This window comes from Zalophus californianus, chromosome 3, assembly GCF_009762305.2.
Source record: "Zalophus californianus isolate mZalCal1 chromosome 3, mZalCal1.pri.v2, whole genome shotgun sequence".
NCBI lineage: Eukaryota > Metazoa > Chordata > Mammalia > Carnivora > Otariidae > Zalophus > Zalophus californianus.
Window position 1 is genome coordinate 145,359,850 of NC_045597.1, and position 14,716 is coordinate 145,374,565.

The window sequence follows — 14,716 nt, forward strand, 5'->3', positions numbered from 1 at the left end:
TTCAGGAGTAGAATTTAGTGATTCATCACTTACATATAACACCCAGTGTTCATCACAACAAGTGTCCTCCTTAATCCCCATTACCTGTTTAGCCCATCTCCCACTCCCCTCCCCTCCAGCAACCCTGTTTGTTCTCTATAGTTAAAAGTCTGTTTTATAGTTTGCCTCTCTCTTTTTTCCCCTATGTTCATCTTTTTTGTTTCTTAAATTCTACATATAAGTGAAATAATATGGTATTTGTCTTTCTCTGACTGAATTATTTTGTTTAGCATAATAGACTCTAACCCCATCCATGTCATTGCAAATGGCAAGATTTCATTCCTTTTTTATGGCTGAGTAATATTCCATTATATATATATATATATATATATATATATATATGTGTATATATATATATATATATATATATATATATATATATGCGCCACATCTTCTTTCTCCATTCAGCAGTCGATGGACATTTGGGCTCCTTCCACAATTTGACTGTTGATAATGCCACTATAAACATTAGGGTGCATGTGTCCCTTTGAGTCAGTATTTTTGTATCCTAGGGTGAATACCTAGTAGTGCAATTGCTGGATTGTAGGGTAGTTCTATTTTCAACATTTTTTTTAAAAAAGATTTTATTTATTTGACAGAGAGAGAGAGCACAAGCTGGGGGAGAAGCAGGCTCCCTACTCAGCAGGGAGCCTGATGCAGGGCTCCATCCCAGGACCCTGGGATCATGATCTGAGCTGAAGGCAGCTGCTTAATGACTGAACCACCCAGGCGCCCCTATTTTTAACTTTTTGAGGACCCTCCATTCTGTTTCCCAGTGGCTGCACCAGTTTGCATTCCCACCAACAATGCGAGATAGTTGCCCTTTCTCCACATCCTTGCCAACACCTGTTGTTTCCTGTGTTGTAAATTTTAGCCATTCTGACAGGGGTGAGGTGATATCTCATTGTAGTTTTGATTTGTATTTTCATGACGAGTGATGTTGAGCATCTTTTCATGTATCTGTTAGCAATCTGTATGTCTTCTTTGGAAAAATGCCTATTCCTGTCTTCTGCCCATTTCTTAACTAGGTTACTTGTTTTCTGGGTGTTCGGTTTGATAAGTTCTTTACAGATTTTGGATACTAACCCTTTATCAGATATGTCATTTGCAAATATCTCTTCCCATTCTGAAGGTTGCCTTTTAGTTTTGTTGATTGTTTTCTTCACTGTGCAGAAGCTTTTTATCTTGCAAAAGTCCCTATAGTTCATTTTTGCTTTTGTTTCCCTTGCCTTTGGAGATGTGTCTAGTAAGAAGTTGCTATGTCTGATGTCAAAGAGGTTGCTGCAAAAATCATAGTTTTAAAACTTCCTTCCCCTGGGGTGCCTGGGTGGCTCAGTCATTAATCGTCTGCCTTTGGCTCAGTTCTTGATCCCAGGGTCCTGGGATCAAGCCCTGCATCGGGCTCCCTGCTCTGCAGGAAGTCTGCTTCTCCCTCTCCCACTCCCCCTGCTAGTGTTCCCTCTCTTGCTGTGTCTCTCTCTGTCAAATAAATAAATAAAATCTTTAAAAAAAAATAAAACTTCCTTCCCCAATGTGCAGCTTATGTTTTTTGAGTTTTGATCAAGCTGAGAATATATATCATATAATACATAATATATATTCAAATATAGGTAGTGAATGTTTTATTAGTGATTTTCAAAAAGAACCTTATTCTTTTAAAATATTAATTAAAAAATATTAGTCAAGCCTGATATTTAAAGAAAAAAAGTATTGATATTTTCTATTCCATGAAGGTATGGAGCCTTTGGATGACTGTATCTGTTAACATGGGTAAGCTGTTTATTAACTGTCCTCACAAGAAAGTTGAGAGAATTAACAATTGAATGTTAGCTTTTCATTTCTTGATTGAAAGGTGTTGCAATTATTATTACAATAAGATTAAGTAAGATTATTGAAGAAGTTACAATGATAGCACCTAGCTTAATAGTAGGCACTCAATTGAAAAAAATTAAAGTACATTTTCATATGATTAGTAGCCTAGGAATGAAAATTCTCACTATATAGTCCATTGGTTAAGCACTTATTTAGATCTCAAGAAGACTCTTTTTCTTTTTTTAAAGTAAGTACTAACATAACCTACAATTCTTATTATTTACAGATAAAAGAAGCATTCATAAAACTTTTACTTAAGAAGTAAATTACTATTTCAGTAGAGTTAAGAAATGGGGACATCACTAAAATTCAATGTTTTAGTCTTTTCCCATTCAGCAAGGATGAACACTGTGGACCTTGTTCATAAATAATACCCCAAACTGACCAATGCCACAAGCGTATGGCTCCTTGACATTGCAGACTCTTGGTCCAGTTGAGGCTCAACTACACTCACACCAACCAATGACTGGTCTACCTTTTGCAATACTTTGGTCAGAGGAATTTGGAGCAAATTAGGCATCAAGTCATTCTCTTTTGTTATACCAGGCAAAGAAGAAAAATCACATGATCATGTCAATCAATGCAGAAAAAGTTTTTGACAAACTTCAACACTGACTCAGCATCCTCCCAGAAAAATAAGAAAAATAGAGAACTTTCTCAACTTGATAAAGAGGAGCTACAAAAAATCTATAGCTAACATACTTAATGGTGAAAGTCTGCATGCTTCTTTTTCTTTATTTTTCTTTTAAATTGGGAACAAGGCAAGGATGTGCATTCTCACCACTCTTCATCAATATATTGCTTCAGTTTCTAGCCAGTGCAATAAATCAAGAAAAGGAAATAAAAGGTTTACAGATCAGAGAAGAAGAAATAAGTCTTCATTTTGCAGACAGCACTGTTGTCTACATAAAAAACTCCAAAGAATCTACAAAAAGACTAGAATAAGTTAAAGTTCAGCAAGGTTGTAGCATACCAGATAAATATCTAAAATTAACTATATTTCTGCATACTATCAATGAACACCTGGTCACCAAAATTTAAAAGGCAATACCATTTATAATAACTCAAAAAAAAAGAGAGAGAGAGAGAGAGAAAGGGGGAGAGAGAGAGACAGACAGAAATACTTTGATATAAATCTAACAAAATATGTATAGGACTTCTATTCCCCAAATCTCAGAAGGCTGATGAAAGAAATTGAATATCTAAATAAATGGAGAAATATATTGTGTTCATTGATTGGAATACTCACCATAGTAAAGATGTCAATTTTCCCCAGGTTGATATACAGGTTTAATGCAATTCCTACCAAAATCTCAGCAAGAATTTTTAGAGATATAAATAAGATTATTCTAAAATGTATATGGAAAGGCAAGGAACAAGAATAGCTACAATTCTGAAAAAGAATAAAGGTATGCTTATACAGCGATAGCAGTACTTATCATATAGCTCTAAGACTTACTATACCACTACAGTAATCAAGATTGTGTGGTATTGGCAGACAGATAGACACAATGATCAATGGAACAATAAAGAATAGAGAACCCTGGAAATAGACCCACACAAACACACTGAATTGACTTTTGACAAAAGCAATTCAAACAAAGAAAGATAGCCTTTTCAACAAATGGTGCTGGAGCAATTGGATATCTGGATTTCCATAGCTTAAAAAATGAACTGTGATGTAGTCTAATACCTTCAACAAAAATCAATTCAAAATGGAGCACAAAGTTAAATGTTAAACTATAAATATTCTAGAAAAGAATAGAAGAGAATCTTTGGGATCTAGTGCTAGGCAAAAAGATCTTAGACTTGACACCAAACTTAAGATCCATAAAAGGAAAAATTTATAAACTGGATTTAATCAAGATTTAAAATTTTACTCTGTGGAAGACCTTACTAAAAGGTTGAAAGGAGGGCGCCTGGGTGGCTCAGTTGGTTAAGCGACTGCCTTCGGCTCAGGTCATGATCCTGGAGTCCCGGGATCGAGTCCCACATCGGGCTCCCTGCTCAGCAGGGAGTCTGCTTCTCCCTCTGACCCTCTTCCCTCTCGTGCTCTCTATCTCTCATTCTCTCTCAAATAAATAAATAAAATCTTTAAAAAAAAAAGGTTGAAAGGATAAGCTACAGAGTGGAAGTAAATATTTGGGAACCATATGTCCAACAAAAGACTAGTATACAGAATATATAAAGAACTCTCAAGAGTCAATAGTAAAAAATCCATCAAATTAGAAATGGACAGAAGATATGAAGAGACATTTTACTGAAGAGGATATACATATGGTAAATAAGCACATGATAAGATGTTCAACATCATTAGACATCAGGAAAGTGCAAGTTAGAACCACAATGAGATATCACCACAGCCCTAATGGAATGGTTCAAATAAAAAATAGTGACAATAAGTTCTGGCAGGGATGTAAGGAAACTGGATCACTTACATGTTGCTGGTGGAACCGTAAAATGGTCCAGCCACTCTGGAAAACAGTTTGGCAGTTTAGCTTCAAAAAGTTAAACATGCAATTACCAAAAGGCCTGGCAACTGTAATACTGATCATTTTCCTCAGAGAAAAGACAATGTTCATTAACACAAAAACCTGTACATGAATGTTGAGAGCAGCTTTATTTATAATAACCCAAACTGGAAACAAACTAGATGTTCTTCAGTGACTAAACAGTTAGCCATACCATGGTGGTAGCACATCCATACCATGGAACACTACGAACCAATAAAACGAAATGAGCTGTGACACCTGCAATAACCTGGGTGAACGTCAAGAGAGTTATGCCAAGTGGAAAGCCAATCCTCACATGTTACACACTGTATTATTTCATTTATATAACATTCTCAAAACGACAAAATTATAGAAACAGAGAACAGATTAGTGGTTGGCAGAAAAAAAGAAGTTGGCAGCAGCAGAGGGAAGTGGCTATGGTTATAAAAGGGCAACGTGACAGACCCCCCTGGAACTGGAAATATCTTGTGTCTTGATGCATCAATGTTCAATATCCTGGTTGTGACATTGTACTATAGTTTGGCAAGATGTTACCATTGGGGTAAACTGGGAACAGCATATATGGGATCTCTGTGTTATGTGTTACTTTTTACAACTTCCTGTGAATCTGCAAGTATTTCAAAATAAAAAATTTCATTTTAAAAACATTAACAAAAAAGCCAAAGTACCTGACCGCATGGAGTTTATAATCTAGCTCTCTCCCTCTTTTGTTCTCTCTCTCTCTCTCTCTTTTTTTTTTTGAGTGATTATAAATGGTATTGCCTTTTAAATTTTGGTGACAATCTAAACTATTATATAGTTTACAAACTATATAATAAGCATACTTTATTCTTTTTCAGAAAATAGATATTATTTTAAACATTACAGAAGTGTATAACTCAAAGTGTGGTCTTATCTAGTTACACAGGAAAGTTTTCCTAACTTCTGAGTGACATTTGAGATCAGTTCTAAAAGATAAGTAGGTGTTAACCGATTGAGGGGGAGTGGGTTGTTGGGGATCTTTCAGAACTGAGGGAAGAACACATGTAAAGATCCAGGAAAGGGAAGAAGCACAGCACATTAATGGAAGGAAGGCTCAGTGGCTGGAGCAGTGAACAAGAGATGAGATGGTGTCAGGTGAAGCTGAGCCATTAGGCCAGTCAAGTAGAGGCTTATAAGCAAGCAGCTTTCGGATTTTGGTCTTTTAGAGCAGTGGAAACACCTGAAAGGTCCTAAGCAGGAGAGCAACTTGCTCAGAATATTGTTTTTAAAAGGCCACTCTCAGTGCATTGTGGAGAATGGATCAGGGAGGAAAGACAAGAGCTGTCAGGAAGCTAAGTTCAGGTATCAGATGATAAAGCTGGGATCTGGTTATAGCAGTAAAAACAGAAAGAAGTGGATATACTTGAAAGGTATTTGAAGGCAGAATTCATAGGACCTGACACTGGATTGGTGTTGCAAAGAGGTTGTCAAGACCATTCCCAGGTTTCGGGCTTTTCCAGCTAGATAGCTGGTGGTGTCTTTCTCTGAGATAAATATTCATGTTTTACAGAAAAGATCTTGAGTTTGGGTTTTTATATTTGATTTTGGGGTGCCTTTGAAATATCTAAGTGCAGATGTCATAGAAGCAATTGGATATATAAATTCAGACCTCAGAGAATGATCTGGGTTGGTGGTATGAATTGAGAGCTGCTGAGGGAATGGACACAGGTGACATCACACAGGGAAAGAGTTTTGAGTAAGACCAGACCACAGGGGAACACTGGGTGGCTCAGTCGGTTAAGTGTCTGCCTTCCGCTCAGGTCATGATTCTGGGTTCCGGGGTCAGGCTGCGGGTTGGGCTCCCTGCTCAGCGGGGAGTCTGCCTCTCCCTCTGCCCCTCCCCCTACTCCTGCTCTCTCTCTTTCTCAAACAAATAAAATCTTAAAAAAAAAGGGGGGTGCCTGGGTGGCTCAGTCATTAAGCATCTGCCTTCAGCTCAGGTCATGATCCCAGGGTCCTGGGATCGAGCCCCACATCAGGCTCCCTGCTCAGTAGGAAGCCTGCTTCTCCCTTTCCCACTCCCCACTGCTTGTGCTCCCTTTCTCGCTAAGTCTCTCTCTGTCAAATAAATAAATAAAATCTTAAAAAAAAAAAAAGACCAGACCACAAGACTGAAACTTGGGGAACAACAACATTTAAAGGCTGCATAGGGAAGGAAGGAAGGAAGGATGAGTCAAGAAAAGAAACATAGCCATATGATCTGAGAGGTAGGAGGAAAACCAAGAGAGTATAATATGAAAGAAACTAAGGAGAATTTCAAAGAGTGTTTAATGTGAAGTAATGCTGTTGAGATTTATTTAATATGAGGACTGAAAATGTCTTGGATTCAGTTTCATGGAGATCTTTGGTGACGCTGGCAAGAGCTGTTTGGTGGGTTAATGGAGAAAGAAGCCAAATTAGTTTATTAAAAGCTATGTAATATGCTGAATGACAGATAAGAACATTAGGATTTCAGTTACTGAATATATATTTTATATATCTATCATTAGGTGAATAAGTCAATGTATTACATATGAGGTAGTTACTATTATTTCCACTATTCAGATAAAAGAGCTAACTTTTAGAGATTTTAATATCACATACTATTATTTAAAATCAAGATTTACTCCTGTCCTCAACAAAATGCTGCTTCTCTAAATGAAGACACTGTCAAGTAAGAAAAGATTTATTTTTCCATTGATTTTTTTTTTTTTTTGCTCACAGTTTTTTACATAAATTGGGGCAAAATGTATGACCCTTGAACATCTTAGAATTTAGGCTTTTGGATAAAAAAAGAATTAATTAGCAAACATGTCTAACATACACAAAATTGTAGAAAATAGCATAATCAATTACCCATCAGTAATTATCACCCCATGGTTTTTCTTGTTTAAGGGATACCTTCAGCCATTTTACTCCTTCCCTGCTCCTGCCCTCACCACCCCAATAGATTATTTCAAGGCAAATCCCAGACAAAGCTCTTTCTAAAATCAATCCTATTTTTTTTCAAAGCTGTCTATTTTGCTTGCTATAAACTTCCACAGGGCTTTCAAATATCTGATTAAATCTATATGATAGTTCAAATATAAATGCAAGGAATAAAATTATACCTGAAAGTTATATGAGTTTTTAAAAAATATACCTTATTTTTTAGAGCAGTTTTAAATTCACAGCTAATTTCCCACATGCCCTGTGCCCATGCTGCCCTCCCCACCATCTCCCACCAGAATGGTACATTTGTGGTGAACCTACACTGACACATCCTTATCATCTAAAATCCATCATTTATATTAGGGTTCACTCTTCCTGTTGTATATTCTGTGGTTTGAACAAATTTGTAATGACATTTTTCCACTATTATGTATCATACAGGGTAGTTTCACTGCCCTAAAAGTCCTCTGGGTTGCACCTATTCATCCCTCCCTCTCAAAGTTATGCAAATTTTGATGTTACTTTTTCACTTCCAACAGATGCAAGGAACCATTTAATTGATTTAAAAACAACAGGTGAATCAGCTAACTTGATGTTTCCTGACATTTGGCTGCCCCCTTTCTGTCAGTTGTTTACTGTAATGAAATAAGACAAAACTTGTACATTCCTAAATGTAATAGTTTATTTTTAATTTATAAAGACATAGTTTTGGTGATTATTTATAGAAGTCAGATAATGCAAATAGTAACTAATGGATTTGTGTTTTTCTAGACATGTTCCCTACATCTTAAACATCACAAAAGTCTCTTGGAGATCACTTGTCCTTGGGCCCTACGAAGTCATGACTCCTCTGTGTGCTTTATGTGACATCACAGTCTAAGTGACCGGCAGACCATGCTACACCAACTGCCAAAGGCTGAGATGAGGAGAATGTGAGTGATAAGATGCTTCCTCCCCCTGCTTTCTTTCTGAAGGTGATAAACTGTCCTGTTCTTAAAGTTTTCTTAAAGGTGGATATCTTTTTTCTCCACTTTAATTTTAAAAAGTTCTTTGTTTTTATTTTTAGAATAGACTGAGCGGGGGTTTTTTAGGAGAATGAATTTATGCTTATATATAAATACTGCATATTGATAAACATAAGTAGGTACTGAGTATTGAGTATATATGATATATACACAAGTAGTTTGGCTGTGAATATATCAAATATATTGAACATAAATAAATTTTGAGATTTCATATATTTCTGAATTCTAACAAATTTGTTTTGACTTTAGAAGAAAGTTCAAATATATATCATGCCCAGAACTAATTTTCAAGTTGGGCTATCTGTAGCCCCAAGTACTCTACCCAAGGGTTTCAGGGCTCACCTGGAGGTGTGAGAGTCCATAGACAGTTTAGCGCACAAGAGCCTGATGAGTTAGTGGGGCCTCATGTTCTTCCCATTTTTTTCCAATGAGAGCAGTTCTCTTGTATGTAGTAAGTATCTGCACCATACTTTGTTTAAAGAAAGGGTTCCCTCATATAAGTTTGAATATCAGTAGTCTACAAAAATAGCACTTTGATGAAATCTTATGTCATCAGAGGGCCGGCTTCAGGGAACCATGAATGCAGAATAGAACTAGGGAATAGGTGTTCCACTTTATGGGAAATTTTATTTAATATGTTCAGAAAGGAAAGTAGGAAAACAAGTATTGTAATTAAGATAATAATATTCATGTATAGAAGAATATGGTGAACATGCAATATTGTTAAAGATTGTAGTTTACCTTTTAAGGTATTGTTTCTATTTTACAGAAAATAAAATCTGGAGATATTCAGTACAAATCCAAGTAATATAGGATTTAAGTGGGCAAGTTGGGCTCTGAATTCAAGTCTGTTTGACCTTAAATTCTGCTTTAACATGTTATGATTTTAATTTTGGGTTTCTAAGAGACTGAAAGAAAAAGGGACAAATGCAATGGGGCTTGTTTTAGGGGTAAGATGAGTTTGTTTTTGAGGTTTTATATGCTGGTAGATTGTTCAGCAAGCATCTAGAAAAGTAGCATTTGGCCTTAGAGAGTGGTGGGGCTTTAACTGTACAGATGAGAAGGCGGGGGGGACCAAGTTTTGACTAACAATAATATGTCCAGGTTAGAATGAAATGGAATCAGGTACGGAAAAGTTTGGGAAAGAGGAGAAAGTTGTAAGGAGAAATAGAAAATGTAGCATCACCAAAATAGGAAAAAACATTTGTATTGAGGAAAAGATTGTCAAAGCTGTTAAATACTGCAGAGGTCAAAGAGGCAGGCCTTGACTTTTGGCAATTAGGAGAGAGAGTTGGCGTCAGTGGTTTCAAAAGAGGATTTACACAGGGGCCAGTATGTAATGAATTAAAAAAAAAGATGGAGATGTTAGGGAAAGAGATCATCTATTAAAGTCTGTAGACCCTTCTTTTGAGATCTTGAAAAAAAAAGAATGTGAGTGAAATTAGTGCATGGTATCTAGAAGAAGGAACAATGTCTAGAGAAGGTTTTTTGATAGGGCAAACTGGGCATCTTTATAACTTGATAAGAAAGAGCCAGTTGAAAGGGTAGAAGATTGAAATGCAAGTGAAGAAAGGAAAATAACTTTCTTCAAAAAAGAAAAAAAGTTTTTTTTTTTTAAAGATTTTGTTTATTTGAGATCGAGAGAGAATGAGTGGTGGGGAGAGGCAGAGGGAGAGAGAGAGAGAGAGAGAGAGAGAGAAGCAGACTCCCTGCTAAGCAGGAAGCCTGATGCAGGGCTCTATCCCAGGACCCAGAGATCATGACCTGAGCTGAAGGCAGACGCTTAACCGACTGGGCCACCAGGTGCCCCCAAAGTTGGAAGAACAATAACAATAGTAAACAGCACCTATAATCAACCACTAAAAAGTTATAAAGAATAAGTTAAAGGCCCTTCTTAAGCACTCCAATCTGCAAACCCCTCTCCTACTCCATTTTCCCTGTTAATAGTTTGGCACAAATGTTTTTCAACTTCTTCCTTTATTTAAATAAGCATTCCCCCCACCCCTTTGCATATGTATCCAAATATTCTTTTAAAGAAATAAGATAAAATGCCATATATATTTTTCAAATTGCTTCTTTCAGTATATCAATCATGAAGATTTTTCTAGGTCAATACACACACTCATCAAATATATCTCATGCTTTTTAACAGGTGCATAATGTTCTTTTGTTTGGCTACATCACAATTTATATAGAAATTCCTTCATTTATGAACCCTTCTTGGTACCTTCATTCTATTTTTTTTTTAAGATTTTATTTATTTATCTGAGAGAGAGGGAGAGTGAGAGGGAGAAGCAGACTCCCTGCTGAGCAGAGAGCCTGATGTGGGACTTGATCCCAGGACTCTGGGATCATGACCTGAGCCGAAGGCAGATGCCTAATGGACTGAGCCACCCAGGCACCCGTACCTTCATTCTAAAAAGGGGACTGGTGGGTGTGTTGGGCTGAATGATAGCCCCTGAAGGCATCTTCACTCTAATCTCTGGAACCTATGAATGTTACCTGACATGGCAAAAGGTGCTTTGCAGATATGACTATTGACTTAGTACAACTGGATATTGATGTGAGAAGATTATCCTGGATTATCTCAGTGGGCCCTAAATATAATCACAAATGTCCTTATCAGAGGAAGGGACAGGAAGAGTTTACGACAGAAGAAGTGCATGTGATGCCAGAAGCAGAGAGAAGCAGTGTCAGGAAGATAGAAGATGCTATACCACTGGCTTTGAAGGGGGAAGAAGGAGCTATGAGCCCAAGGAAATAGATTTTCCCCTGAATCCTCTAGAAGAAACCAGTCTTGCTGACACCTTGATATTGGCCCCATAAGACTCATTTCAAATTTCTGGCCTCAGAACTATAAAAGATAAATTTTTGTTGGTTTAGCCGCCAAATTTGTCCTAATGTAGTATGACCTCATCTGAACTTGGTTACATCTGCAAAGACCTTATTTCCAAATAAGGTCACATATATACGTACTGGAGGTTAGACCTTAAACATACCTTTTTGAGGGACCAATTCAACCCCCACACCTGTTAAAAAAAATAAATTGGTTTTAAGTTTGGTTTCTGGGAACTTGCCAGATATTAATAATGCTGGAATTGTTATTGCCTCACTCAATTACAACATTCTTGCTGGATTTGGGATTTCAGGAAATCCCAGAGGAAAGAGGGAGGGAGGATGGGTGGATATTTAGAGGATAATGAATTTGTTATGGAGCAGAGAGCATCTCAAAATATATACATGCAGCATATCATTTTCATAAAGTTAGTGAGCAAAACTAAACATCATTTTTGCACAAAGAGATATAGAATGTGAGTGTGTGTAACATATATTTGAAGACCCTCTAAAGAAAAGCAGCAAAGTGGGGGGAGGATGGAAAGAGCACACAGGATTCTCCAGTGTGTTGGGTTCACGTGTGTTCATTACTAGCATACATTATTTAAAATCTTTTCTATGTAATAAAACGGCATATGTATTATGCTGAATGTTAAATTGTGCCTCTATAATAACGTGTTTTTTTAAATGGCACAGAGACGGTAGGAAATACACTTTGAGAATGGGACTCACACTCTAAGCCCGAAATCAATATTGGAAAACGGCACCAACTGCTTCATTAAGGTAATTTTTCCAGGTGTCCCTTGGAAAAGCTGAAAGATGACACGGTCCTGGGTAAACTCAACGGTAATTATAAAACCGTGAGTAAAAGAACTTGTGCTTCCATGAAACTCAAGCACCAACAATTCAGGAGGCGCACAGCGTCCCCAAAACCATCGTTTCCACTGTGGTTCTTCACATTCCCCGCTAAACGCTTGTTGGAAACGCAGTCTACGCAAAGACCTTCGCCCGTTTCCAAAATGACGGCTGCAGCGCCCACAATACACGTACAGCGCAAGTCCGGAAGTTACGCAACCTCATGAGGCAGCGCGCCCTTACCCGTGGGGAGAGTTTCCGCCATTTTTGAAAATCGGGAAGGTCCGGGGCAAAGTGTAGTTGGTGCTGCGATGGCAGCCTTTGCTGTGGAACCTCAGGCGCCCACGTTGGGTGAGTGAAAAACTGCTTTTTCTCTCTGGCGCTGCGATCCACGCCGTAGGCCTGGGAGCAAGCAAGGTTGAAAGCCAGTAGTCATCAGGCTCTTTGCTAGTTTCGGTCGCGGGGACAAGTCCCTGGTTCACCCCCAAGTTTCTAGTTGTTCCCTTGCTCAGGGCGTCGCCACCCTGCAGCCAGCAAGGCGGCTCCGGGAAGCTGCGGGCTCTGGGTAGAGTGTGGATATGATTGTCGAGTGGTTACGACGCCGTTTTGTTCCCCCCACACGCGGGCTGCGCTCGACCTGCCCATACCTGAGACCTCCCGGGGCTGGGGACGCAATGCTGGGTTCCCAGATTCGGGGAGGCTTTGGTGGGAAGGAACTGACCCGCGTACACGTGGGTGGGCGGTGCCCTGGAATGTAGTTACAGTTTACGGTTCTTTGGTCACCAAGGCTTTTAGTTCCTATTTGATTCTTTCCCTCTCCTGGGCCTTCTAAAAGGAATCTGTTATTAATAGAAACTTGAATCGTGTGACATTTAACCCGTTGATGATAGCTGTGGAGATATTGGAGTTAATAGGAGGCCAGCAGTTCGTACCATTTTCCCGCCTTTATCTTGGGGAAGTGACTTTGGAGGAGGTCTTTTCTACTAATCAGTCACGTAATGAATTTTTAAAAAAATTTCCATTGTTTAACGGAGAGCCTTGCTGAAAATGTTGAAAAAAAAAAGTGAACAGGAGGTCGATTTCCTTTTTTTTTTCCCCTGACTTTTGGCACTTGTGAGAACTGTCAAAATTTTTAGAGCAGAAAAGACGCATTTGAAAATTAAGCTACAACATTCCGAGCTTGGAAAAGAGCAAGCGCGATATGTGTTTGTAGAATGAGTTTTTTGGGTTTTTTTAGATTTGAAGGGTGTTTAGTGCTTGCTGTGCTTTGTGCAAAATGTTTGAGACTAGAGTAACTTGAATTGTTTTAGTCTTAGTCATAAAAAACTAAATGCATAATGTCAGTGCAGATACTCTGCTACCTTTAAACTTATGTACAGATTGTTGGTCTAGGTATTTATGTTTTGTGTTATTTTAGAGAGCAGGAGACCATTCATTTCCAGTTCCAAAGTTTTCTATTCAACAAAACATTTTGGGAGTGCACAGTATTTCTTAGAGCTGCAAATGTGAATAAACTTGTCCCTGTTCATTGCCTGGTTAGAAAGCCGACATTTGCTGATATTAATTGTTCAAGTCCACATATTGCAGGTATTGCAGGTGAAGAATAAATAATTTTCCCAGCACCTAATGTTATATTAAAATTAAGGGTTACTTGAGCAAACAGTGCTAGCTGAGTAAGACCTAGGACTTATCATTTTATGTGTACAAACCATGAAATGGAATTTAAGACTTGCAGGATCCATTGTGATAACTCTCCAAGTGAAATTTAGACTGAGGAGTGGTTAGTAACAGGTGGGTTAAGACCCCTTTGTGCCCTCACTCTGGTGCTTTCTAGTGTATCACAGTATATATCAGAACTTTTCTTGACTTAATTCTTCTTCTTACAATTGCCATATGTTTTTTTCTTTTGGGGGATGGGAGAATGAGGTAGTAGGTGGTACCTAAAACTTTGTATTTACTACTTTAGGTTTCTAAAGATCTGTTCAGAATATGCCATTGTTTAGACTCTGGTGTGTATGTTCTTTGGAAATATGTAATGGTAACATAGTAACATAGCACTTTAAAATAATCACGGTGTAGTTACCGTTCTTCACGACTTATTTCAGTATTTGCTTTATTTTTTCCTGAATGACTTTGCCTTTTTCCTCTTTTATACACTTGGATTGGCATTGTTAATATCTAGGTCTGCTGTAATGAGGAAGGATAAATAATTCTGCATTTGGATAGCAAGAAACACATTTTTGAGGCTGCTTAAAAGTCAAGGAATAGTTAACCATTATAAATAATACATCAAATGTTTGACCTTTCTGAGTGCCATGAATCACATTCAGGCTTGTCACATAGTTGAAAACTTAAGTTTTCATAAGCAGAAATTGCAAACTCTGCATTTACCTTTTAGTCAGTTAGTTTTTGCTATTCTAAGATAACCTTAGAATAATAACTAATGTTTGCTGAGTACTTACTGTATATTAGGTACTGGGTCAAGTGCTATATTTGCTATAATTCTAAGCAAAGCTCTGTGACTGTTTATGTAACCCTTTTTGCTGAGAGACTTGAACCCAGGTCTCTGACTCCAGCGCCCATGTTTTCCTTACCGTGCTATTTTGCTCTGAAATTAGAGTAGGTTATAGACTCCTTATCTTCATA

The 14,716-nt window shown here is 37.8% G+C and overlaps 1 protein-coding gene across 6 annotated transcripts in view; it reads left to right on the forward strand.

Moving 5' to 3' along the window:
* The first annotated feature begins 8,245 nt into the window (after nt 1–8,245).
* NUP35 (nucleoporin 35) overlaps nt 8,246–14,716 on the forward strand; it is a 38,963-nt gene continuing 32,492 nt past the window's right edge. For 2 of the 6 annotated variants that reach the window (XM_027589006.1, XM_027589011.1), the window contains exon 1: nt 12,012–12,421. In XM_027589006.1, the coding sequence (XP_027444807.1) occupies nt 12,382–12,421 (40 nt within the window). In that variant the 5' untranslated portion in view covers nt 12,012–12,381. The other 4 variants (XM_027589007.1, XM_027589008.1, XM_027589009.1 and 1 more) reach the window with 4 other exon arrangements.